Source organism: Camelus bactrianus, chromosome 9 (assembly GCF_048773025.1).
Source record: "Camelus bactrianus isolate YW-2024 breed Bactrian camel chromosome 9, ASM4877302v1, whole genome shotgun sequence".
In the NCBI taxonomy this organism is placed as follows: domain Eukaryota; kingdom Metazoa; phylum Chordata; class Mammalia; order Artiodactyla; family Camelidae; genus Camelus; species Camelus bactrianus.
In genome coordinates this window covers 39,926,660-39,954,570 of record NC_133547.1, presented here as the reverse complement: position 1 = coordinate 39,954,570, position 27,911 = coordinate 39,926,660, and the positions used below count along the sequence as shown (strand labels likewise).

Below are 27,911 nucleotides of genomic sequence, written 5' to 3'. Positions count from 1 at the left end.
TGAGATTGCACAGCTGTAGAGAACGGGTGTGTTAAATGAGACTGGAGCCCCTGTGAAGACCTGGTGAAGATAAGCAAGTGAAACGGTGTGGTACTGTGGACGTAGCAGAACTGGAGTTCAGAAACAGATTCTTACGTATGTGGGAATTTAGTGTGGTAACGATGACATTTCAAACTGGTGGACTAACAGTAAACAGGATTGGGATAATTACTTAGCAATTAAAAATACATCCCTACCTCATACCATTCGTTGAAATTAGTTCATCTAGAGTTTAAGGCCCAATTTTTTTGTTTTTTGTTTTTTCATCTTTTTTTAATTGAAGTATATTTGATTTATAACATTGTGTTAGTTTCAGGTGTACAGCAAAGTAATTCATTTATATACTTTTTCAAATTCTTTTCCATTATAATTACCAGATATTGAATATAATTCCATGTGTTATACAGTAGGTCCTTGTTCATTTTATTAAGGCCCAATGTTAAACACAAAGCCGTATAAGTATTAGTGAAAATGTAAGACTGTAATCGTAAGGTAGGAAAAGTTTCAGACATTTTAAAAAGCTATAAAAGGAAAGATTTATAAATTGAACTATCAAATTCTAAAAATGTTATATGACAAGGGACAATTAAGCAAAATTAAGTATCAAGTGTGATAAAGGACCAGTACAGAGACTATATAAAGAACACTTGTAAACTATTAAGGCAATTCAGTTTTTTTTTTTTAATGGACAAAAAAACCTATGAACGAATGATTTTTGGAAGTAGAAATATTGATGGTCAAAAGAAAAAAAAAAGATGTTTATAATCCAAAAAAATGCAAATTATACCATAATTTGCTGCAGTAAGAAGTCATTTTTCCATATATCAGACGAACAAATTTAAAGTTTATGAAGTGTTGGCAAAGCTTGGGAAAGTGATAAGGGTTTCTTGATGGTGAACTTATAAATTGGTATAGCTACTTTGAAGGACGATTTGTTAACATTGTCTAAAATTCAAATTACATCTTGCGACCCAGCAATGATGAGCTTGCTTCCTCGAACCCCGTGAGGGAGAGAGTCTTCTGGAAAGAAGGACACTATAGTCCTATGTAATATAATCATGGAAATGACATCCCATCCTCTTTGCTGTATTTTGACAGCAGCAAATCACAAGTCCTGCCCACACTCAAGGCAAGAGGATTTCACAAGAGCGTGAGTACCAGAAGGTGGGATTATGGGGGCCATTTTAGAGTCTGTTCACCTCAGGGAAGAGGCAAGGAAATGGGAAATAGGCCCTGCAGTCCTCTGCAAAAAGAATCCGGGGATAGACAGATGACACCATGGCAACTGGAAGGAAGAGGTTTAAAAAGCATAGGTCTGTATTTCACATGAATTCCAGATAGATTATAGAAAAATCATGTTCCAACTTTTTCTATTATGTTTGTTAGAGAAAATCCATACAGCAGTTAACCTAAAACCAAGAAAGCAGTGAAGGCCACTGAGGAACAGATCAATTCCATAGGAGATGTGGCTCCCCGGGTCCCAACTGCCCCTAACTCTAAGATGGGTGGAAGAGAATGTTGACACAAGGGCTACCTTCAAGCAAAGGAGGGACGTGGATGCCCTATCATCCCAGAGACACAAAGGCTTCACAGATGTTGAGAAACTAGTATACTAGATGGGTTTGGGCGAGTAACATCAGTAAGATGCTAACAAAAAATCTGTGATAGGTGCATTAAATTTGGTGGAGCAGTTCCCCAAAAAGTATTAGGGAAACTCAACTGCATTCATTGTTGAAGGCTGAACAACTGGATTAAGGCATTTCTGCGTCAGAAGGTTCAGAACTTCCGTGATTCAAGAAAAATACGTTGTAGAGTTATTTCATTGATGGGATGGGTGAAGTAGGGGACCCTGATGTGTTTAGGATATGGATCTGCCTTTAAAACCAGTTTAAGGGCTTATGAAACACGTGGGTCATACAGAGAGTTCACATTCCTTATCCTTCCACAATGAGCCACACGGATACTGAAGGATTTAGGGAGTTCAGTTGGATGGTAGGGGAGAGGGAAGGAAGTGACATTTAGCCAGTGATTTATCTACTGTTTAAGTTTGTTCATGTCGCTCCCCTGCTTAAATATGATAAATGGCTTCTTAGACCTCAAGAGAAAGACAATCTCCTCCAAATCCTTCATAATCTGACCTCCATTTCCTTTCCAGCTGCATCTCTTGACAGGTTCCCCACCCCCTGCCAACCCTTGCCCTGGAGCATTGGGTTCCAGCCTTTCTGAATTCCCTACTCTAGAGTCAGGCTGCTTAGTGAATGATCCTGGCTCTGCCACAGTCAACTCCGTCCTTCTGTGCCTCCGTGCCTTCTCTGACAAATGAACACCCTCTCACTGCGACCTCATGAGGAGTAAGCCAGTATTTCTCCAGCACTTTAAACAGACCAATGTTATATAAATTTATAAGCATAAATTATCGAAAAGCACCATGTTCTCTTTTACCTTCATGCTTTCGGACTTTCTGTTTCCTCTCCTGGAATGCTTTTGCCTCAACCAGCTAAGCTGCCTAATGCATGCTCATCTCCTCAGGTAAGCTGAGCTGTCCCTACCTGCAGATGGTCGCAACAGATAACCCCTGTGGAAACTTGTCAGTGATGCTCACCAAAGCTTTCTGATTGTTTTCCTTTTGGGAAAGCTTCACTACCCTTGTGAACTTACATGTAGCCTTCTGACTTGCTTTGGCCAATTAATGCAACTAGAAATTACACATGTTTTCCAAACAGAAGCTTTAAGAACCAGTGTGGGAGTAGCCATATCCACTTTGGACCGCTGTCATGACACAGAGCGGGTGCCAAGTGGAAGTCTGCATCAGACCACGAAAACCAGGGCCTGTTGACCACGGCAGACATGAAGCACGAGTAAGAAATAAATGTGCATTAAGCCACTGAGGTTTGGTTTATCCCAACAGACATTCCTCCACCTCCCCCTTGCTAATTGAAATGCACTGATTTTAAACCTTTGTTCCTATAGGATTCCATGTTTTCCTCCATCAGCACTTACAACACTGAACTCTAATTACTTGTTTAAATGTCTGTCTCTGCCACTAAACTATACATTGCCTGAGAGCAGGGACTGTCTTAAACCAATGTTTATATTTAGAGCTTGTTTGTGTACGTCTGAATTTCCAGTAAATAGGTGCTGCTGTGGAAAGGACACTTGGAAGCAGACGGCCAATGTGAGGTTACTGTCATTAGAGGGGGTGTTTACAGTGGTGCAGAGGGATGGGAAAAGAACAAACAGGATAATGTTCATGGTGTGAGAGGAGTTTGAAGGAAAATTAGAATAGGTCTGTATTTTATCCTCTGTGGTGTAGTGTTTCCAATTGTACTAACAGATAATCTTTTTGTACTGTGATTGAAACCCTATCTGCTTCCTTCCAAAATTGTGTTTCACATGGGAAGAGAAGTAGAATATGTAGGAAATGCAGAGTGGCTGTTGGGCCTTTTGGACAGGACTATGCTTTACCTGGGGACTGGGGGGCTACCCGACCAAGCAGAGTCTGTTGGGAAAAGCCAGATCTGATTAAGTAGGAACATGACAGTGGGCATGTTCAGGAAGACTTGTTCTGGAATCTACCAGGACTGGACCCTCTTCTCTGCTTTCAAGTCTTGAGTTACCATATAGGGCAGGCTGGTCTCTGTGTGTCTGTCATCAATCAAGTGGTAGGCTAACAAAGTGGGATGACAGTGAACCTGAGAGTAGGGTCACTAGAGACGTGGAGACAAGAAGCGATCCAGGGAGTAACTTTAGTTACTAGGTATCAATGTTTGTAGATATCAATGTTTAGTATAAAAGCCTTATTATGCAGGACCTCTTTAGAATCCTCTGACCAAAGAAGGAAATCCTGTAAGCATTGTAGATAAATGTAAAATAGCTTATGTGCAAATCTGAGTGCAGGCTGTTTTCTATTACATTTTAGAGCTCACCTAATTTTCCCCCTTTTCCACCTCCCATTCCCTTACTATTTCACGTAGGGTAAATTGGGAGTCCCTGATGTTATGCTTTTTGTCTGTCATTTTCAAAATATTAATCTGAATGTTACCCAGAGATGCCAAACTTGGAACTAGATGCAGTAGTTGATGACACTTTGGGTTGTTCCTGTTTTGGAAGAAAGAAGGTAGATGTGTTTTTGTTTGTACAGGGATAGTTGCATTATGTTAGGCAGGAGCTTCTTGTGGTGGCGGCTGTAGTGATGACTGTTTGGAAATGCACACATGGAAAAGAGTATGTATCTGTTATACATCTATACTCTGCATCTTTTTTTTTAAACAGTTTCAGTATTCATTTTTTTTTCTGTGACATAAATTTAAAAACAATTTTTTTTACTTGAAGTATGGTTGATTTACATATCCTCTGCATCTTTTTAAATAGCCTTCTTATACATGAGGAATTTCTCACATTATGAGCCCCACCTCCCCAAAGTAGAAGAGTTGACTCTCAATATCCATCTCCCCTGTTATCACAGAATCTCCACTTCTGCTAGGCATGTTACTTCCCAGTCAAAAGATGTCATTTCAAAAACAATTTCCGTTCTAGCAATGAAATATAAATAGAAGTGTTATATGTTACTTACAGGAAGTTTCTGTAAGAGGGAAAGAGCAATCCTCATTCTTCTTTCTCCCTCCTGTTGTTTACCAGGGCCTGTTTTGTGGCCTAATGTAATCTATCCTGGAGAATGTTCCCTGTGCACTGGAGAAGAATGTGTATTCTGCTGCTTTGGGATAGAATGCTCTATATTTGTCAATTAAATCCATTTAGTAATATGTTACTTAAAGCCTGTGTTTCCTTATTGAGTCTCTATCTGGATGATCTGTCCATTGATGTAAGTTGGGTGTTAAAGTCCCATACTGTAATTGTTTCTCCCTTTATTTCTGTTAATATTTGCCTTATATATTGAGGCACTCCTATGTTGGGTACATAAATATTTACAATTGTTATAGCTTCTCCTTGGATTGATCCCTTGATTATTATGTTGTGTCCTTCTTTGTCTCTTCTAACAGTCTTTATTTTAAAAGTCTTCTTTGTCTGATATAAGTATTGCTACTCCAGCTTCCTTTTAATTTCCATTTGCATGGAATAACTTTTTCCATCCCCTCACTTTCAGTCTGTATGTGTCTCTAGATTGAAGTGAGACTCTTGAAGGCAAAATATATACAGGTCTTGTGTTTGTACCCATTCAGCTATTCTGTGTCTTTTGGTTGGAGCATTGAGTCCATTTATATTTAAGACAATTATTGACATGTATGTACTTATTGCCATTTTGTTAATTGACACGGTTGGGTTTGGGGTCTGGGGTGCCCTGAAGGTTGCATTGGCCTGCTGGTCCTGCTGGGCAGGACCAGGGCTCAGCTGGCCCCAGGGTAGGGATTGTCCTGCTCTTGGTGGACTTGGTGTGCAGGCTGCAGGATCAGTTTTCTTCCTTTTAGTGTCTGTCCCCTGGCAGGTGAGGTTAACGGAGACTTCCTGGTAGGAAGGGTCAGTACCTGCCCACTGGGTGGGGCTGGAACTTGGCCCTCTGGAGGGCAGAGCTGTATTTATGGGCATGTCTAGAAGTGGCTATGGGTTCAAGAAGTCTTTAGGCAGCTGTCTGCTGATGGGTGGGGCTGTGACCCACCAAGTTAGTTATTTGACCTGAGGCATCTCAGCACTGGTACCTACAGGCTGTTGGGTGGGGCCAGATCTTGGCACTAATAAGCCACAATGGCAGCCACCAGCAGAAGTGTTAATTCAGTTGAATGTTTCCAAATAGGTCTGTCACTACTGTCTATGTCCCCAGAGGGAGCCACAGCCACTCCCCAGTCTCCAGGTGGCTCACCAAGACCAGCAGGTAGGTATGGCCAAGGATCTTATCATATTACTGTTTTTCCCCTGGTTCCGGGTGTGCATGAGATTTTGTGTACGCCCTTTAAGAGTGAAATCTCTATTTCCCCCAGTCTTGTGGGGCTGCTGCAATTAAACCCCACTGGCCTTCAAAGCCAGATGCTCTGGGGGCTCATGTTCTTGGTGCCAGACCCCAGGCTGGGGCACCTGACGTGGGGCTCAGAACTCTCACTCCTGTGGGAGAATGTCTGCAGTATAGTAACTCTTCAGTTTGTGGTCACACACCAGGAGGTTATAGGATTTCATTATATTGCAAGTCTGCCCTCCTATCCATCTCACTGTGGTTCCTTCTTTTTTTTTTTTTTTTTACATTTTTTATTGATTTATAATCATTTTACAATGTTGTGTCAAATTCCAGTGTTCAGCACAATTTTTCAGTTATTCATGGACATATACACACTCATTGTCACATTTTTTTCTCTGTGAGTTATCATAACATTTTGTGTATATTTCCTTGTGCTATGCAGTGTAGTGTATTCTACAATTTTGAAATCCCAGTCTATCCCTTCCCACCCTCCACCCCCCTGGTAACCACAAGTCTGTATTCTCTGTCTGTGAGTCTATTTCTGTCCTTTATTTACGCTTTGTTTTTGTTTGTTTGTTTTTGTTTTTGTTTTTTAGGTTCCACATATGAGCGATCTCATATGGTATTTTTCTTTCTCTTTCTGGCTTACTTCACTTAGAATGACATTCTCCAGGAGCATCCATGTTGCTGCTAATGGCATTATGTTGTCGGTTTTTATGGCTGAGTAGTATTCCATTGTATAAATATACCACATCTTCTTTATCCAGTCATCTGTTGATGGACATTTAGGCTGTTTCCATGTTTTGGCTATTGTAAATAGTGCTGCTATGAACACTGGGGTGCAGGTGTCATCCTGAAGTAGATTTCCTTCTGGATACAAGCCCAGGAGTGGGATTCCTGGGTCATATGGTAAGTCTATTCCTAGTCTTTTGAGGAATCTCCACACTGTTTTCCATAGTGGCTGCACCAAACTGCATTCCCACCAGCAGTGTAGGAGGGTTCCCCTTTCTCCACAGCCTCTCCAGCATTTGTCATTTGTGGATTTTTGAATGACAGCCATTCTGACTGGTGTGAGGTGATACCTCATTGTAGTTTTGATTTGCATTTCTCTGATAATTAGTGATATTGAGCATTTTTTCATGTGCTTTTTGATCATTTGTATGTCTTCCTTGGAGAATTGCTTGTTTAGGTCTTCTGCCCATTTGTGGATTGGGTTGTTTATTTTTTTCTTATTGAGTCGTATGAGCTGCTTATATATTCTGGAGATCAAGCCTTTGTCGGTTTCACTTGCAAAAATTTTCTCCCATTCCGTAGGTTTTCTTCTTGTTTTACTTCTGGTTTCCTTTGCTGTGCAGAAGCTTGTAAGTTTCATTAGGTCCCTTTTTTTTATTCTTGCTTTTATTTCTTCTAGGAGAAAATTTTTGAGATGTATGTCAGATAATGTTTTGCCTATGTTTTCCTCTAGGAGGTTTATTGTATCTTCTCTTATGTTTAAATCTTTAATCCATTTTGAGTTGATTTTTGTATATGGTTATATACAAATATATATATTTGTGGAGTGTTCTAGCTTCATTGTTTTACATGCTGCTGTCCAGTTTTCCCAACACCATTTGCTGAAGAGACTGTCTTTATTCCATTGTATATTCTTGCCTCCTTTGTCGAAGATGAGTTGACCAAAAGTTTGTGGGTTCATTTCTGGGCTCTCTATTCTGTTCCATTGGTCTATATGTCTGTTTTGGTACCAATACCATGCTGTCTTGATGACTGTAGCTCTATAGTATTGTCTGAAGTCTGGGAGAGTTATTCCTCCAGCCTCTTTCTTTCTCTTCAGTAATGCTTTAGCAATTCTAGGTCTTTGATGGTTCCATATGAATTTTATTATGATTTTTTCTAGTTCTGTGAAATATGTCCTGGGTAGTTGGATAGGGATTGCATTAAATCTGTAGATTGCCTTGGGCAGTGTTACCATTTTAACAATATTGATTCTTCCAATCCAAGAGCATGGGATATCTTTCCATTTTTTAAAGTCTTCTTTAATTTCCTTCATCAATGGTTTATAGTTTTCTGTGTATAATTCTTTCACCTCCTTGGTTAGATTTATTCCCAGATATTTTATTACTTTGGGTGCTATTTTAAAGGGGATTGTTTCTTTACTTTCTTCTTCTGTTGATTTATCGTTAGTGTAAAGAAATGCAACTGATTTTTGAACGTTAATTTTGTAACCTGCTACCTTGCTGAATTCTTCAATCAGCTCTAGTAGCTTTTGTGTGGACCTTTTAGGGTTTTCTATATATACTAACATGTCATCAGCATATAATGACACTTTTACCTCTTCTTTTCCAATTTGGATCCCTTTTATTTCTTTCTCTTGCCTGACTGCTGTGGCTAGGACTTCCAGGACTATGTTGAATAGGAGTGGTGATAGTGGGCATCCTTGTCTTGTCCCAGATTTTAGTGGGAAGCTTTTGAGTTTTTCACCGTTGAGTACTATGCTGGCTGTAGGTTTGTCATATATAGCTTTTATTATGTTGAGATATGTTCCCTCTATACCCACTTTGGTGAGAGTTTTTATCATAAATGGGTGTTGAATTTTATCAAATGCTTTTTCTGCATCGATTGAGATGATCATGTGGTTTTTGTCCTTTCTCTTGTTGATGTGATGTATTACACTGATTGATTTGCATATGTTGAACCAGCCTTGTGTCCCTGGGATGAACCCCACTTGGTCATGATGTATAATCTTTTTTATGTGTTGTTGGATTCTATTTGCTAAAATTTGGTGAGGATTTTGGCGTCTATGTTCATCAGTGATATTGGCCTATAATTCTCTTTTTTTGTAGTGTCTTTGTCTGGTTTTGGTATCAGGGTGATGGTGGCTTCATAGAATGAGTTTGGGAGTATTCTCTCCTTTTCAATCGTCTGGAAGAGTTTGAGAAGGACTGGTATGAGTTCTCCTTTGTATGTTTGGTAGAATTCCCCGGTGAAGCCGTCCAGTCCTGGACTTTTATTTGTAGGGAGGTTTTTAATTGCTATTTCTATTTCCTTTCTAGTGATCGGATTGTTCAAGCGTTCAGATTCTTCTTGATTCAGTTTTGGTGGACAGTATGTTTCCAGAAACTTGTCCATCTCCTCTAGGTTATCCAGTTTGGTTCCATATAGTTTTTCATAATATTCTCGTATGATATTCTGTATTTCTATTTTGTTTGTTGTAATTTCTCCATTTTCCTTTCTTATTTTGCTAACTTGTGCTCTCTCTTTTTTCTTCTTTGTGAGTTTGGCCAGAGGTTTGTCGATTTTATTTACTTTTTCAAAAAACTAGCTTTTGGTTTGGTTGATTTTTTCTATGGTCTTGTTAATCTCTATTGTATTTAATTCCTCTCTGATCTTTATTATTTCCTTCCTTCTGCTGCTTTTTGTTCTTCTTTTTCTAATTCATTCAGGTGGTGGGTTAAATTATTTATTTGAGATTGTTCTTCTTTTTTGAGGAAGGCCTGTATCGCTATAAACTTCCCTCTTAGCACTGCCTTTGCTGTGTCCCATAGGTCTTGAGTGGTTGTGCTTTCATTATCATTTGTCTCAAGGTATTTTTTAATTTCAGCTTTGATTTCCTCATTGATCCATTGTTTTTTCAATAACATATTGTTTAATCTCCATGCTTTCCTTTTTTTCTCCTTTGTTTCTCTGTTGTTGATTTCCAGTTTCATGGCATTGTGGTCAGTAAAGATGCTTGAGATAATTTCTATCTTCTTAAAATTGTTGAGGTTTCTTTTGTGCCCAAGTACATGATCAATCCTGGAACATGTTCCATGTGCACTTGAAAAGAATGTATATCCTATTTTTGGGGGGTGTAATGCTCTGAAAATATCCACCAAATCTAGTTTTTCTATTGTAGTATTTAATTTCTCTGTTGCCTTGTTTATTTTCTGTCTGGAAGATCTGTCTAGTGATGTTAATGCAGTGTTAAAATCTCCAACTATGATTGTATTCCCATCAATATCCCCCTTTATCTCTGTTAGTAATTCTTGTATGTACTTAGGTGCTCCTATATTGGGTGCATATATATTAACGAGTGTAATATCCTCATCTTGTATCACTCCTTTAATCATTATAAAATGTCCTTCTTTATCTTTCTTTATGGCCTTTGTTTTAAAGTCTATTTTGTCTGAAATCAGTACTGCAACACCTGCTTTTTTGGCTTTTCCATTTGCATGGAATATCCTTTTCCATCCTTTCACTCTCAATCTATATGTGTCCTTCTCCCTAAAGTGGGTCTCTTGTATGCAGCATATTGAAGGTTCTTGCTTTATTATCCAGTCTGCCACTCTATGTCTTTTGACTGGAGCATTTAGTCCATTAACATTTACAGTAATTAATGATAGATGTGTGTTTATTGCCATTTTGAACTTATCTTTGCAGTTGAATTGGTATATCCTCTTTGTTCCTTTCTTCTTCCTTTTGTGGTTTGGTAATTTTCCTTTGTATTATCATGGATTTTATTTAACTTTTGTGACTCCTTTGTAAATTTTTGGCTTGTGGTTACCCTTTTTTGTAAATCTATCAACCCATTGCTATAACTGTTTTTATTAAACTGATAGTAACATGATCTCAAACCCATCCTACTGTTAAAAAATTTTTTAAAAAGAAAGAAAAAAAATTCTATATTTCCCTGCCTCCCTCTCCCACTCTCAGTGATTTGTATGTCTTCTTTTATAATTTCATGTTTACTTTATTTGTAATTCATGAGTTATCACCTTTCCAGTTGTGTGTTTCTCATTTCTGTAGCATCCTGCTGCTTTTCTATTTAGAATAGCCCTTTCAATATTTCTTTTAGCATGGGTTTAGTGTTGCTAAACTCCTGCAGGTTTTTTTGTCTGTGAAACTCTTTATTTCCCCTTCTATCCTCAAGGATGGCCTTGCTGGATAAAGGATCCTAGGCTGCATCTTTTTTTCATTCAGGGCTTTGAATGTATCTTGCCACTCCCTTCTGGCCTGTAGTGTTTGTGTAGAGAAATCAGCTGAGAGCCTTATGGGGGTTCCCTTGTAACTTACTCTTTGCCTTTCTCTTGCTGCCTTTAGAATCATTTCTTTATCCTTGACTCTGGCCATCTTGATTATGATATGTCTTGGTGTGGGTCTATTTGGGTTCTTCCTATTTGGGACCCTCTGAGCTTCCTGTACTTGGATATCTGATTCCTTCTTTAAGTTTGGGAAGTTTTCAGTCATGATTTCTTCAAAAACCTTTTCAATCCTCTTTGATCTTTCTTCTCCTTCTGGGACCCCTATTATGCGAAGATTGGGACGCTTTATATTATCCCATAGGTCCCTTATGCTATTTTCATTATTTTTTATTTGCTTCTCTTGTAGTTCTTCTGAATGGGTACTTTCTATTGCCCTGTCTTCTAGATCACTAATTCGTTCCTCTGCAATATCTAGTTGGCTTTGCACAGCTATTAGATCATTCATCATCTCTGTCAATGAGTTTACCCATTCTACTTGGCTCTTCTTTATAGCTTCAATTTCATTTTTGACATATCTTATATCTCTAAACACTATCTCTTTTAATTCCTTCAGCAATTCGATCACTCCTTTTTTGAAATCTTGATCTAGTAGGCTATCGATGTCTATTTTGTTGATCTTTCTTTCAGGGGATTTCTCTTGTTCTTTTAATTGGGAAAGGTTTTTCTGCTTCTTCATCTTGCTCATACCTCTTTGGCACTGTGGTTTATGGAGTATCAGTTGTTTATTTTGGTCCTTAAGGATTTTATCTATCTGATGCCTATTTAGGAATAAAACTTAGGAAAAAAAGAAAAAAAATAAGAGAGAGAGAGAAAGAATTTTAAAAGAAGGGAGAAAGAGGGTTTGAAAACAGTGTATAATGAATAATAGAAGAGTGAGTTGAAGCAGAGTATTAATCGGGTTGAGACGTCCTTTTAAAACCTTTACCAAAAAAGGGGGGGAGATGAATAGATATATTTGAAACCTGTGTCTAATCAATAGCAGGACATCAAAACCCAAGAGAAATAGAAATGAATTAAGAAGTAAAGATTAAGAGAGTAATAGAAAATAGAACAGGTAAAAACATTTTTAAAAAAAAGGGGGGGGGGGCGGTTTGTCTGTGTTCTCCTGGAGTCTGTGTGCTTTTAATGTGAAGTCTATCTGTCTTCGTTCTGTTTTGGAAGCTCAGCTTGCTGTATTCAGAGGCCCTCTGTTGGCGCCCTCTTCTGTGCTGCTCCCAGCACCTGTCGGCAAGCAGATCGCGCCTCCTCCTAACACTGGGTCAGGTGCAGCTCTCTGCTGTGGGCGGGCAGGTCGCTGCCCCTCCGGATGCCGCAGTCAGATGTTGCAGACTGGCCGGGTAGGAGGGCGGGTCGTGCCCCCTCCCAGCATCTTGGTCAGGGGCTGTGTTCCTGCCCAAAAGGCGGGGGGCTGCTCTCGCTCTACCTGCGCCGCCGGTAGCTCCGCTGCTCTGTGCGGCTGCGCGCTCCGCCCTGGTCGGCGCTCCGCGGGTGGGCTCGGGGAAGACCGAGGGACAGCCCTGTCCCTGCTCCGAGCCAAAACCCAGCTCCTTGTTTGTCTTTGTGGAGCAAGTTCTCTGAGGGACCAGGATGGAAGGATCCTATCTGCCCCGGGCTGCAGGCCAGTCTCAGTCTGGCCTTTGAGGCTGCTAAGCCCTTCGGTGTGGATGCAGGTTTCGCCCCCGCCCCCGCCCCCGCCCCCGCCCGAGTGCTCAGCGCGGAGGATATGGCGGCTGTGCCTGAGCCCCGCCTCTCTTCCCCCGAAAACTTTCCGCGGGTTTTCAGAGATGGGGGTGTGCACCCTTCCGCCGAGAGCACATCAACTTTGCTGTTTTATGGAGGGCCCAGGTTGTTCTGCCCTGTGCACCCACAGCCACGGCGCGCAGCCCCTTGCGTTCCCCCGGGGCTGCCTCCGTGCAGCCACTTCCGCCCTCCGCCCGGCTTGTGCAGCCTGGCCCTGCCCGCCGCTGCCGGCCTGCATCTCAGGCTGGGTGTCGGGGGGATGCTCTGTGCCCGTTTAACTTCTGTTAGTCAGGGGCTGCTCTGTACAGATCCGAGCCTCGGAGGCTCCCCCTCCGTCCCGCTGGCCTCTCAGTTGGAGAGGGGAGACCCAGCGAGCGAGCGCCAGTCCTCCTTTGCCGCTCCCTCCCCGCGGGACCCATCCAGCGCTGCTTTGCCTTTTATTCTTTCTTTTTTCCTTTTCTCCTACCAGATTTTTGGCGTCTTTATCTTTTGAAGAGGGCGATGTTCTGTCAGAGTTCCTCAGGTGCTCTGGTTGGCTGAGTGGGTCTGTAGATGTGGGTCTTGGTGTATTTGTGGGAGAGGGTGACCTACGAGCGTCCTTCTACTCTGCCATCTTCTCCGTCCTCCCTCTGTGGTTCCTTCTTTATGTCTTTAGTTGTAGAAGATCTTCTATGGTAGGTTCCAGTCTTTTTCATCAATGGTTTTGCTGCAGATGGATGTGATTTTGTGTGCTTGTGAGAGGGGCTGAGCTCAGGGTCTTTGTACTCTGCCAGCTTGGCTGCTCCCCTAAGGATTTCATCTTACCAATTTTATCTTTTTAAAATAATCATTTATTTTGTAAAGACCTTTAACATTATTCCTACTGTTCCCTTTTTATTTAGTAACTGCAAGAAATGGCCATCTGGACAAATGCCCAAAAGGACTCTTCTCTAAAGTTTCTCCCTGTTTTAAGACTCAAGGCCGTGCCTTAAGGAGGCTCAACACCACTATCCGGCCACTATTTAAGTGACCTGCTAATCAGATGGCATTCTGAAGAGTGCTACAATTTGCAGGTATTCTAATATAAAATTACAGATAGAGTGTGCAGCCAGGCTACACTTTGGCCCAGCAGACTAGGCCCGCCCATTTCAGATCAAGTTATCCAGTGGCCTGCTACAGCCTACTAAATGCTTAAGTTAGAGGGAGCTAATGGCTTTCCCCCATAGCTGTAGACTTAAGTCTTCTGAACCTTGTTCTGTATCTCCAATGGCTGAGATAACTATATCCAGAGCACTTCATATAATGGCTGTAGTCCACCAGGAGCCCACACTAGCAGAGAACTCCTTGCTCACCCCTTTCGCCAGCACCCAAGAGCCCCCGGAACCATGACACAGAGTACTACAAGCCTACAGGAGGTGTCACATGATGCTGAATTAAGGAAGGAACCAGACATAGAAGCCCCCTCACCCAACCTTCTGGAGAGACCCCATGCTAAGGAACAGAGGTACATGAAGCAAAGACAGAAATGAGCAGGAAACATTATAATCCTCTGTCCCCTGTCCCCACCACACATGCATCCCCACCCATGGGGCCCATGAAATGGACAACAGAAGGAAAAATGGACATGCACACACACCCAACACAGTCAGTCATGAGTCCAGAAAGCCAGGAAGGAATAAAAAGACACAGAAAATATGAATAAGGCTTTACTGGGGTCAGACAGGGCTGGGCAGGAACTACACTGGGAAGCAGGCCCTGCACACAGGCCACTACTGGTCCTCAGGGCAGTGCCGGGAGCTGAGAGCAGGGCTCCATGGGCCTGGGGTCTGCTTGGGCTTCTCATACCAGAAACCACCGTGGAAGGGGAGGATCACGGGTTGGCTTTAGTGCAGGAGGGATAACGTGGGGGAGGGGAGGAATTTGCTGAAGAAAAGTTGGGAGCTGAAACTTTAAAGGATGGATGGAAGGGGATTGGGAGGGACATAAGGGGGCCAATAAGGCATCTAGAGTGAATAGAAGAAGAAAAAGACACCTGGTGCCGGGGATGCAGGGAGTCCAGCTGTTCTCCAGGGCACTGGCACCGCAAACACAACGCTGGCTCCGCACACACAACACTGGCTCCGCACTCCAGCTCCTGCTCTTCCAGGGCACTACTTGTTGCCCCACACAGCAGTCTTTAGAAACATAGGGCTTGGGAGGAAGCAGCTGGACTTCATGTAGGCAGAGATCTTCTTCAGCCCCTAAGGGAGGGAAAAGGAAGGCCAGACCTCAGGTCTGCTGCCCCACTGGGGCTCAAGGAGCTCTACCCAATTTGAGACCCTAGTCCAACCCTTCCACGTGGGGCCAAGTGTCGAACAGAAGACAGTCTTCTAGGGTTCCCCAGCTCTGGAAAGTCAACTCTTCTAATTTTCTGTAAGTCATGTGATAGCTTAATAAGACTGAACACATATGGAGAACCTACACACGGCTTGTTGCTGTGTATTCACTCAAGACTATGATGTAGGTTTAGAATCTCTACTTGACTACCCGACAAGAGAGGTAGTACTGTCACCATTCATCAGAAGGGAAACAGGCACACAGAGGTTAAGCACCTCCCTCCTGCTCACACTGCTCATAAGTAATACGGCTAGAATGCGGCCTGGCTCTCTCTCTCCATCTTCAGCTCTTTCAGCTGCACTCCCTTCCTGACAGCTGTCAGCAAAAAGAACAGAGAGGCTCAGTCATCGTCCAGTTATACAGAGGGTTCAGTGACAACCCAGGGCAGTTGCCCACAAACATTGTGCCCTGAGGGGAATTCAGGATGGGAAAAAAACACCAAGATGAAGCATTCTATGTTTTGGATGCAGGGCCCCTAGACAGTTAAGATACGTATCTAAGGAAGAATTCCAGTGACCCCAGATTCGTGCATCTCTCCATACATAGAAAAGCACTAAAATCATTAACTTGAGACATCTCTTTTTTGATGACTAGCAATCTTTTACCAAGACATTTACTTGACTACTCCTTTTTCACAGATCTCCACCCTTACCTCTTCAGAGCAGTTCCTCAGAGCTCTCTGAGAGGCTGTCTCCTGAGGTATAGTCTCAAGTAAGGTCCCCAGATAAAACTGAAACTCACTCCTCTGACATTGTGTGGGGTTTTTTTCCAGTTGGCAGCTTTGGCAACCAGGAGGGGACACAGAGCAGACTTCTCTTCTTCTCTTCCTCACCTGAACGTTACAAGGATGTGGAGCCTTGATGCGAGCAAGGCCCCTTGTGCTCATTCACTTCTTCAGCAAGTCTGACAAATTTGGGTGAGTCTCTCCCGATCTTAATTCTCCCATCTTGGTTGATGATGCTGAGTTTTTCTTCAATGGTGGATAAAAATTGTACCTGACTCAGCTGAGAGATACTGAGAAAGTGCCCATCTGAGAGAAACTGAGAAATTTTTGCCCAGTTGAAGACACTGGGAAGGTTGGGAGTGGTTGATTAGGAAATGGCTGTTGGCATATTTCCTTGAATTAACTACTTTAACAGAGTTTGTTGGAATAAAAGTATAGATATCTTTGGAGCTAAGAGCTCTCATATGGTAAGGAACATAGCTCCACCTGGTCAAGTATGACCTTCTCAGGCAACTGAGAAACCTGTGGGAATGGTGGAGTGCAGAGCTAGAGACACATGCAGGCTGAAAGTAAGGGAATGAAAAAAGATATTCCATGCAAACAGAAACCAAAAAAAAAAAAAAAAGCTGGCATAGCAATACTTATATCAGACAAAATAGATCTTAAAATAAAGACTGTTACAAGAGACAAAGAAGGACACTACATAATGCTTAAGGGATCAGTCCAGGAAAAGGATATAACAATTGTAAATATATATGTACCCAACATAGGAGCACCTCAATATATAAGGCAATTTTTAACAGACATAAAAGGAGAAATCAACAATAACACGGTAACACCCCACTTACATCATTGGGCAGATCATCCAGACAGAAAATCAATAAGGAAATACAGGCCCTAAATAGCACATTAGACCAGAGGGACTTAATTGATATCTATAGAGCATTCCATCTGAAAGCAACAGAATACACGTTCTTCTCAAATACACATGGAACATTCTCCAGAATCGACCACATGCTGGCCCACAAAGCTAGCCTCAGCAAATTTAAGAAAATTGAAATTGTACCAAGCATCTTTTCCGACCACAATACTATAAGGTTAGAAATCAACTACAAGAAGAAAACTGCAAAAACTGCAAACACGTGGAGGATAAACAATATGCTACTAAACAACCAATGGATCACTGAAGAAATCAAAGAGGAAATCAAAAAAATACTTTGAGACAAATGAAAATGAAAACAATGATATACAATCTCTGGGATGCAGCAAAAGCAGTTCTCAGAGGGAAATTTATAGTGATACAAGCCTACCTCAGGAAACTAGAAACATCTCAAGTAAACAACCTAACCTTACACCTAAAGCAGCTAGAGAAAGAACAAATAAACCCCAAAGTTAGTAGAAGAAAAGAAATCATAAAGATTAGAGCAGGAATAAATGAAATAGAGACTAAAAAAAAAACAATAGAAAAGATCAATGAAACTAAAAGCTGGTTCTTTGAAAAGATAAACAAAATTGATAAACCTTTAGTCGGACTCATCAAGAAAAAAAAGGGAGAGGGCCCAAATTAATAAAATCATAAATGAAAAAGAAGTTGCAGCCAACACCACAGAAATACAAGGGATCATAAGAGGCTACTATGAGCAACTACACACCAACGAAAAGAACAACCTAGAAGAAATGGATAATTTCTCCTAAAGGTACAATCTGCCAGGACCGAACCAAGAAGAAATAGACAATATGAACAGATCAATTACCAGTGCTGAAATTGAATCAGTCATTTAAAAACTCCCAACAAACAAAAGTCCAGGACAGAGGTCTTCACAGGAGAATTCTACCGAACATTTAGAGAAGAGTTAACACCTATCCCTCTGAAACTATCCCAAAAAATTGCAGAGGAAGGAACATTTCCAGACTCATTCTATGAGGCCATCATAACCCTGATACCAAAACCAGACAAAGATATCAAAAAAAAAAAAAGAAAATTACAGGCCAGTATCACTTATGAACATAGACACAAAAGTCCTCAACAAAATACTAGCAAATCGACTCCAGCAGTGCATTAAAAGGATCATACCTCATGATCAAGTGGGATTTATCCCAGAGATGCAAGGATTTTTCAATATCTGCAAATCAATCAATGTGACACATCACATTAACAAACTGAAGAATAAAAACCATGTGATCATCTCAATAGATGCAGAAAAAGCTTTTGATAAAATTCAATACCCATTTATGATAAAAGCTCTCCAGAAAGTGGGCATAGATGGAACATACATCAACATAATAAAGGCCATATTTGACAGACCCACAGAAAACATCATACTCAATGGTGAAAAGCTGAAAACCTTCCTACTAAGATCAGGAACAAGACAAGGATGCTCAGCCTCATCATTTTTATTCAACATAGTTTTGGAAGTCCTACCCACAGCAATCAGAGAAGAAAAAGAAATAAAAGGAATACAAATTGGAAAGGAAGAGATAAAACTGTCACTGTTGGCAGATACACAGGAAATCCTAAAGACACCACCAGAGAACTACTAGAGCTCATCAATAAATTTAGTGAATTTGTAGGATACAAAATTAATATACAGAAACCTGTTGCATTTCAATACACTAAAAATGAAATAACAGAAAGAGAAATTAAGGAAACGATCCCATTTACCATAAAAAATAAGATACGTAGGAATAAACCTACCCAAGGAGGGAAAAGACTTATACTCCAAAAACTATAAGACACTTTTGAAAGAAACTGAAGATGACACAAACAAGTAGAAAGGTATACTGTATTCTTGGACTGGAAGAATCAATATTGTTAAGGTGGCCATACTACCCAAAGCAATCTATAGATTCACTGCAATCCTATCAAATTACCAATGACACTTTTCACAGAGCTGGAACAAGAAATGTTAAAATTTGTATAGAAACACAAAAGGCCCCAAATAGCCAAAACAATCTTGAGAAAGAATGGTGCCGGAGGAACCAGGTTCCCTATCTTCAGACTATACTACAAAGCTATGGTAATCATAACAGTATAGTACTGGCACAAACACAGACACATATTTCAATAGAACAGGGTAGAAAGCGAAATAAACCCACATACTAATGGCCAATTAATCTACAACAAAAGAGGCAATAACATGCAATGGAGAAAAGACAGTCTCTTCAATAAGTGGTGCTAGGAAAACTGGACAGCTGCATGTAAAAGAATATTAGCACATTCTCTAACATTATGTACAAAAATAAACTCAAAATGTATTAAAGACCTAAATATAAAGTCTGGATACTATAAAACTAGAGGAAAACACAGGCAGAATATTCTTTGACATAAGTTGCAGCCATATTTTTCTAGCTCTTCCACTAGAGTAATGGAAACAAAAGCTAACATAAACAAACGGGACCTAACTGAACTTAAAACCTTTTGCACAACAAAGGAAATCATAAACAAAATTAAAAGACAACCTACAAAATGGGAGAAAATAATTGCAAACAATGCGACTGACAAGGGATTAATTTCCAGAATATACAAATGGCTCATATAGCTCAAAATCAAAATACAAACAACCCAATCAAAAAATAGGCAGAAAATCTAAATAGATATTTCTCTAAAGAAGACATACAGATGGCCAACAAGCACATGAAAAGATACTCAACATCACTAATTATTAGAGAAATGCAGATTAAAAACTACAATGAGGTATCACTTCAAACCAGTCAGAATGGGCATCGTCAAAAAATCTACAAATAATAAATGCGGAGAGGGTGTGGATAAAAGGGAAACCACCTACACTTTTGGTCGGACTGTATGTAAATGGTGCAGTCACTATGGAGAACAGTATGAAGGTTCCTTAAAAATCTAAAAATAGACTTACCATATGATCTGTCAATTCCACTGCTGTGATATATATCCACAAAAGACAAAAACTCTAATTTGAAAAGATACATGCACCCCAGTGTTCACAGCAGCACTATTTACAATAGCCAAGACATGGAAGCAACTTAAGGGTACATCTACAGAATAATGGATGAAGATGTTTATATATTACTCAGTCATAAAAAAAAAATGAGATAACGTCATTTGCAGCAACATGGATGATTTGGAGATTTTCATACAAAGTGAGGTAAGTCAGACAGGGAGAGACAAATATCATATGACATCACATATGTGGAATCTAAAAAAATGATACAAATGAACTTATTTACAAAATAGAAATAGACTCAGACATAGAAAACAACTGGTTACCAAAGGAGAAAGGGCAGAGGGGGGATAAATTAGGAATTTGAGATTAACAGATACACATTACTATACAGAAAACAACTAAAGAACAAGGACCTACTACATAGCACAGGGAACTATATTCAATATTGTCTAATAAACTATAATGGAAAAAATCAGAAAAAGAATATATATGTGTATATATATGTATGCATAACTGAATCAGAACGCTACACACCTGAAATGTAAATCAACTATACTTCAGTTTAAAAAAATGAAAGCATATTTTGTTACGGAAAAAGATCATGCTTTTGTTCCAGAGCTGGGTATTTCTAAATGGAAAGGAAAATAAGGGACAAAGTAATATGAATATAGAAAGCTGTAAAAGGTTTGTGAGAAAAAAGGAAACTTTTGAAAGTAATTCTACGTGTGGTCTGTACTGGCTAAGATTAGAATGAATGTAATTCAGCAAGTAAATTTCAACATTAAATGTGAGGTGGAGCAAAACTAGAATTTAATTTTCTCTCTGTTAAGAGAACAAAGTTTTCTTGAAATATTGATCTGCTTTTGGGAACGAAGTATAAAAAGTTTCTTTACCTTTTAAGTGATCTACTATGTATTTTGACTTCAAAATCTTTTATTGTCTCTTTGGTTAAGTGAAAACATATTGTTTCACTGGGACCTATGATCCTACTTGACAAACTGCTTTGAAAACTTTTGATATCTTTGACAAACTTTCCTAAGTCAAATTCTAAATGAAATTCTTTTGATCTCTAGCCAGCTTTGGAATGCTTCAGAGGACCCCTGAAACATCTCAAAGAGAGTTACTAAAATAATTATACTTCTTTGGCATGTTAAATTACATGAGAAATGTTGATAAGTGAGTTATAATAAACCCTCTTAGGTTATATTATATGGATAGTTATTATTATATAAAATTTGAAATGTCCTAGTATGTTATCACTCATATTTCTAGTTATTATCTTAGGTGTTGTATGGCACAGAAATAACCAAATTTCATTGACAATTATATTGTAATCCGATCTTCAACCATGCCATTTTAAGTCTTTTGCCATTTATGGAAAGTTACTGTTTTACTCTGATGCTTTTTTGAAATACAGATCTTCAAGAAGATTCATAAAAAGGACTTTTTGACAAATATGTTTCAGATGATTCCACTGAACTGGGTGAGATTATGAAACTCTAATGGAAAACCTGATGGCTTAATAAAACTACTAACAAAAAAGTCAAAGTCAACAAGAATTAATTACATGGGACTGAATGAATTGGTAAATATGACTTACAATGTTATGGCTGTTTGCCTGAAATATTACTGGCTTTCAATCTTTGTTTCCAAGATATGAGGAAACCTTTTCTCTCATGCCAACTATGATTTGCACAAGTTGATAAAGTATACCTTTGTAAACAAAGATGAAACATTTATCTTTTGCTCTCTACCTGATCCCTTCCCTCTGGACGTGGTGGCTTACTGTGATCTGCATTACAACCAGTCATACTAATCATTGTCATCATTTGTTCTCTCTTTGTTGTTTTCAAACTATTTATGCTTTATCTCCCTCATTGATGAACTATGACCTTAAAAATACTACTACCTATATTATTTATATCCTGACTATTTTATAAGATTGTTGTTTCTTGCATTACCCTCTGTGCAGCCAGTTCAATAACAAAGTGAATGATGGCTAAACCTCTTGGGGCAATCAATCACATATATAGCTCTATATTAAATTCACTGGAATGATGCGACTCTAGATGTGGGTGGAAGCAATAAGGGAAAAAGATTTCTTGGATCATTATAAACTACGTAGTAAGACATACGACCCAGAGAATTTTTTGGTTATTAACAGAGCCTAATTCAGATACAGCACAGGAATGACCTACCAGTGAAATCCTCTCCTTAAGGAGGAATGAGCCTTCCTATAACCATGAGACAAATTAGTCATCAAGTGCCTCCAAAACTTTGGTTAAATTTATGACCAAAAAGCAGGAAGCTGTAAACAAAAAGAACAGTCTCCTTCATTATCCCATTATAGAAAGGGTTAAAGTGCAACCCCCTGCAGTCACCCACTGACAGTGCCCCTGAGGGGAATTCAGGATAAAGAAAACCAGGATAAAATATTCTGGGTTTGGATATAAAGGCCCCTTAGAAACTCAGGATCGATATCTTAGAATCTCATTGACCCCAGATTCATGTTTTAGAAAAGCACCAAAATCATTAAATCAGGTATTTGTTTCCTGATGATTAGCAGTAATCTTTCACCAAAATACATGCTTAACTATATGTATTTGCCTGTCAAAAAATTCAGAATCCACTGTCTCCTTCCCTGCTTCTTCAGAGCATTCCTCAGAGCTATTTAAAAGGCTGTCTCCAAGGCTGTATTTCTCAGTGAAGTCCCCAAATAAAACGGAAACTTAATTGCACTTGAGTAGTGTGGGTTTTTTTCCAGTCGACATCTCCCCACAGAAAGACTTGTTTTTCTTATTCTGCAAAAACATCCTCTTTCAGAGGGTGGCTCTGGGCTTCCCAGGCTTTGGCCACAGAATGACCTCTAGCACAATAAAGGGGCTCAGAAAGTGCCTGAGAAGCTTGCAGAACAGACTAGATCTCACCCTATGACTCAGCAAAACTTGGATGAAAGGTGATAGGAGGGTAGGAACCAGCAAGGCCAGGCCAGGCTCTAATTACTCCACTTAAAGCACAGAGTTGACTTGCCTGGCCTGACAACTCAGCCGACTCACTGGGCCGCATCCTACCCTATCCCCAGTCCTGCTGCAGCCAACTTGGAAGTATGACACTCAGGTGTATCTGTGCACCATCTTCCCAAGACAGAAAGTGTCCAGTAAGTTATAAGATGCAAAGAACATGGGACTGCGTGTACGCAGCAGCTCAGGTCCCAACAGACCACACACTGCAGCTCACAGCTGTCCCCACCCTCCCCGTCAGGCAGTGATGCCAGCTCTTGCAAAATCAGAAATGCTGATCAGCCTGGACCAGATCCAGAGATGATGAGAAGTAGCTGAGAAAGCAGATTTCGTGGTGGGAAGTGGGAAGGGGAAACAGACTGTAGGCTGAAAAAACCTATTGGACTAATGGCCCAAATTCCTAAATCTGTCATAGAGCAGACTTTGTTGTTCTCCAGTGGTTGACTGAGGGTGACCGATGATGAGCTGTGAGGTGAGGTCAGGCTGTCCTCCTCCAGCACCAAGATGGTACCACACACACCACACAGCTCGGTATTCCTATAGTTCTCCAACCACACTGAGCCCCAGAGGGTGGGCGCCAGGCCTGTGTTACATCTACATCCCCCTGTGCCTGACACAGTGCCTCACAGAGAGGAGAAGATCAGATCAGTGAACATGACTCAAAATAAATGTACTATCCCATCTTCCAGGCAGAAGAAAGGAAGAAGGGAAGCGAGACAGGGAGGGAAAGAAGTGCCCACCATAAGAGATGTCAGGATAAAATCCTTCCACAGGACACCTGCATACATACTCAAATCCCAGCACCGACTACAGTCCTGGGAATGTCAGTACAACCCCAGACAGGATCCCATTGCTGCAGAGCCCTCTGGAGATGGGGAGTAAGTATTGTCTGTGTCTCTGGTACTTAATATCCATCCTACCGTGTCTCAACTCAACTCTACTAATTCCAACTACATACAAACTCCTGAAGGTTCTGCTTCATCCACACTGACAAGAGCTGTGGAACCAACTGGTAGAAGGACCAGAGCTTTTCCTTTCAGTGCAGGAAGGGAGAATCAGTGACTGCTCCCCATAGACACCAGGTGCTCTGACTGGGAGCCCAGCACAGCCTGTATTGGCTCTGTGACCTTCAGAAATTACCCTTTCAGCTTATTCCTTATCTGCAAAATGGAGTTGATACTTCTGTCATGAGGAATGTTAGAAAGGTAGAATTGGACATAATACATAAGTACTGAGCACAGACAATGCCATAAACCGAGTCCTCAATAAATGGTAGGTAGTCTCCATTTTAGCTCCAGGACAAGAAGCATCAGAGAGAAGAGGGAAGCGAAAAGATACAAATATTAGGAGGATCAGGGGAATCACCTCAAAGCGGCTCATGAAGTCTTTCAGGTTTGGGAATTCATCCAGGCACTTGGGCTCAAATATGCGGTGCCAGTCAAGAGTGTCATAAGCCAAGAAATCCACAAAGGTGAGCTGCAGGAAGACAAAGGAGGAATGGGAACCGAACTCTGAACCTGGAAAAAATGACAACTCCCTGTCCCTCAAAGCCGACCCCCTTACCTTGTCTCCAGCAAACCAAGTCCTCTTCCCCAGAAACTCTGAGAAAAGCTTCATCTTTTCAGGGATCTCTTTCAAGAAACCTGGCTTAAGCTTCTCCTAAGGCACAAAACAGCTGTTACGAGTCTCAGACACAGACTTCCTGGGCAGAGAGCAGGGGTCCCGGCGCTGTACCTGACCCCATATGCCAGGTGAGCAGCCATGTCCCCCGATAGCACTCATCTCCAAACACTGCCCATGGGTCAGAGCAGCAGTGCTGGGAGACCTGGCAGAGCTCAGGATTCAGACCTCAGGCAGATGTAATAGTACAATGACCCAGGAAAGACACTGAAAGTTCTAGAAAGTGGGTGATAAAAATGGTGTGGACACCTGAGTGGTTTCTGGACAGCTGAAGACAATTTGAGAGGTTGAAAGGAAGGAGGGAGGAGAACAAAGTCTGATCCCAAAATACCTACTAGGCAAATGTGTGCCTGAGATGCCAAGGACAAGGTGCTGGTCTAACACGAAAAACACCCTGTCTAGGAACTGAATTTTCACCCTGGGGAGTCTACCCTATAACTGAGTCAGAATTTTCATTTCATACACAGGGGGTTATGAGGGTCACTCTGGGGACTTTATAGGGACCAGCTTGGTGGATCAATAGCTCTAAGGAGTTCAAATGGCAAAAAAGAAAAAACAGTGTAGATGGGACCATGTCCACCCTTTCGAACCCTGTCCAGCCCACCAGTCCAGTGGGAGGGGACTCACAAAGTCAGGGTGGTAGCAGAGCTCGCCCAAACTCAAGCGCACATCCATAGCCTGGTTCTCCAATATGTCCACACGAATCTTCTCCTCCTCTGTCTCCCCACCTGTGTCCACACAACAGAGGCTCACCCTCAGCATCCCACCCTAGCAAGCCCAGGAGCATGGTCACCTGTTCCCTGCCCCAACCCCTAGCCCCACTCACACATGTTGTGCTTGCGAGCAATGTAGCGAACGATGGCGTTGCTCTGGGTGAGCCTGTGAGCCCCATCAATTAGGTAGGGCAGCTGCAAGAACAACAGGGCAGGTTGCTTGGGCCACCAGGCTCCCCTGCACCCCCTTCCTTGAGCAAAGGCAGAGATGAAATCTGGTACTCACAGGGCCTGTCCCATGGGAGGCACTAAACAATATACTGTACTATAACTAAATGAGCTGGGACATAGAGCATCACTGAAAGGCAGCGAGAGAACCAGGGAGCTGAGAGGCTGAGCAGAAGGCACCAGATCCTGAAACCTCTAAGCTGGGAAAGGAGACAGAGCAGTAGCACCGTCCACTTTCCCCGAGAGCACCCCCATCCCCAGCACCTACATTGGGGAAGTCCAGGCCCAGCTTGAATTTTTCATTCAGCCACTGGCTTCTGTCATAGTCAGGAGCTGTGGTTAAAAAAAAAATGCAGTGAACCAAACCTGTCCAGAGTCTGACCCTCTTTCCTGGGGAGACCTACTAAGGAGTCAGAGGCCAGTCCCCTAGACTGGTAGATCTGGAATCTGAACTCTAAGTCTCACATTCCAGCTTTATGGGGAAAGCACACTTACAAGGTGGGACCTACATGATTAAGGCTTGCATAGTGTTTGGACAAGCCCTAAGGCAACCCATGCCAATGGCTGATATAGGTGCCAATAATCAGCTCTCATGTCCTGCCTTGGAGACCAGCTGCACCCTTAAATGGTTTGGGAAGGGGCAGGCCTCTGATCCAACTGGTGGAGTGCCGCAGAGCCAAACAGCAGCAGCCAGGACAGGGGATGCTTAGCATGAAATTAGCATGAGTTGGGCAGAAGTCAGAACACACAAGGATGCCATTACCGTCCCCCATCCTGTAAGTTTTCTCCTCATAGACTGAGTCTGTGTACTCCAGGAGCAGGCGGATGGCGTGACCCAGCTGGGAGAGATGGCCAAGGCAGAGGTCAGATGTTAAGTCCTGACTGCCTGACTTTCTCTGTTGCGGTACACATCCCACACCCCCCCAAACCCCCCCACCCCCACCCCAAGCAGTCCGCCCCTCACCCCCTCACACACAGCCAGTAAGAAGGTCCAGCTGAGGGATGGGGTTCTGCTCCAGCAAGCCCTGTAAAGTTTCTGGTTAAACAGATCCTCAGCTGTGCAGCATTCCCCTGCTTAGCAGCCTCCATCCCACCTGCCCTAGTGAACCCCTCGCTTACCCCGCGGATGTCCCAGTAACCCAGAATCATAGGCATGGTGTCAGTTACGACACACTGAGTTGAGAGACTTCAGGGAACTGGGCTTGAAATTTATCCTCTGACCTGGGGGTGAAGGCGGGGCCGGAAGCATCCGCCCCTCTTCTCGGCCCCGCCCCCAGTGCCCTCGGGTCACACCATTACCCTTGTCAGTTGGTGCCCCAGGTGGGCGGGGTGAGAGCTATTTCAGTCTCCTAGCAGCAGCGACTCCGGAGCCAAGCTCCTACAGGACGAGGGCCACCTGGGTCGGGCTTGCCTGCTTCGCGCCCCAAGGCAGACGTCAGCTAAGTTGGGGGAGTTGGCAGCACACTCGCACTTGGGGAAACAAGCTTGAATCTTAACAAGAGCAAGGCTCCTCCCCCTCCCCTTGCCTCTGAAGTGCCTCTCAAATTTAACCCCCTCGCTGCTCAATCCCGTGGACTCAAGAAGGCTCTGACTGCCAAGTTAAGACCAAGAGTGGGGCCCCTCAAATCGAGAGGTTAGTCAAAACCTGTCACAGGAAGAAAAATAATCCTGACAGCAGCAAGTCTTCCAGACAGGCAATCAAGGAATAAGAAAAAACACTCAGATAAGGGGCAGGGAAAGAAAATGTGGTCTTGGTGTTTTCCTTTCAGGGGCTGAGGAGGACCCAGCCCTCCAGTCACGTGCCTACCAGTGTTAAGGACCAAATGTAAAATAATCCAGTAAGTGTATGGCCTCACTGCTGAATCCAAATCCAGACCAGGCCCAGCGGAGAGGATATCCAGGTACAGTTCAGAGATGCCCTGACAGCCAAGTTTCATGGACCTCATCTTGACTGGGACAGTGACAGGGAGTGTGGTGGTCACAGGGAGAATATGACTGAGGGGGAAGAGCTGTCCTCGGAGCAGTCAGGTGGCTCGGCTGCTGGAGAGGGTGGCCAGAGCAGTGTGACCAGCCATGAGCCTGGAGGACTGCCCTCAGGACCATAATCAGAGGGGCCCAGCACACCTTTGGTTGCCCAAGTCGTTGGATTCCAGCCCTGATCCTGGCTCCTGACCCCTGTGTGATTTTGTGTTGGAGAGGGTAGCTCAGGTGTCCTTTGAAGTCACTCTGTAACCTGTGACCTGTGGTACAGCCTGCACCAGAGCAATGTCCTACCTGCCAACCTTCTACTCTGAAGGCTGAAGATTATTTCAAAATTAAGGGAATAGCACATAAGTTGGCATGTGGTAGCCTTCCTTTCTTTAAAGGATATTACAGAATACTGGATATGTAACAACAGTTACAAGGACATTTTTTTAAATGGACTTTACAAGTTGAAACACAGAGTTATTACACTTCCAAAAAATAAGTTTAAAATTAGATAACACTTTGTTAGGGTAGAAAGTTATGAACCCAGTATTAAACACAGGTTTCAAATACCCAAAATAGAGTATGAAGTTGGGGTTGAGGAGGG

At 42.0% G+C, this 27,911-nt stretch overlaps 1 protein-coding gene and 1 long non-coding RNA gene across 3 annotated transcripts; one reads left to right on the top strand and one right to left on the bottom strand.

The window, feature by feature from the left end:
• Nucleotides 1-1,195: 1,195 nt before the first annotated feature.
• On the top strand, nucleotides 1,196-22,436 carry LOC105063654 (uncharacterized). The gene is made up of 4 exons (XR_834796.3): nucleotides 1,196-5,866; nucleotides 13,584-13,754; nucleotides 15,830-15,973; nucleotides 21,116-22,436. It is a non-coding gene; the product is annotated as an uncharacterized LOC105063654 (long non-coding RNA).
• LOC105063655 (glutathione S-transferase Mu 1-like) lies at nucleotides 14,375-26,803 on the bottom strand. Of its 2 annotated transcripts, none has more exons than XM_010948261.3 (8): nucleotides 26,639-26,803; nucleotides 26,103-26,178; nucleotides 25,608-25,672; nucleotides 25,225-25,306; nucleotides 25,026-25,126; nucleotides 24,282-24,377; nucleotides 24,084-24,194; nucleotides 14,375-14,921 (listed from the first exon to the last, which is right to left on the bottom strand). In XM_010948261.3, exons 2-8 carry the CDS (start codon nucleotides 26,110-26,112, stop codon nucleotides 14,832-14,834), a joined length of 555 nt encoding a protein of 184 aa, XP_010946563.2. In that variant the 5' UTR covers nucleotides 26,113-26,178; nucleotides 26,639-26,803; the 3' UTR covers nucleotides 14,375-14,831. The 2 variants fall into 2 exon arrangements, with proteins under 2 accessions (XP_010946563.2, XP_010946562.2); XM_010948260.3 differs by lacking the exon at nucleotides 26,639-26,803 and adding an exon at nucleotides 26,459-26,607.
• Between the last annotated feature and the right edge of the window lie 1,108 nt (nucleotides 26,804-27,911).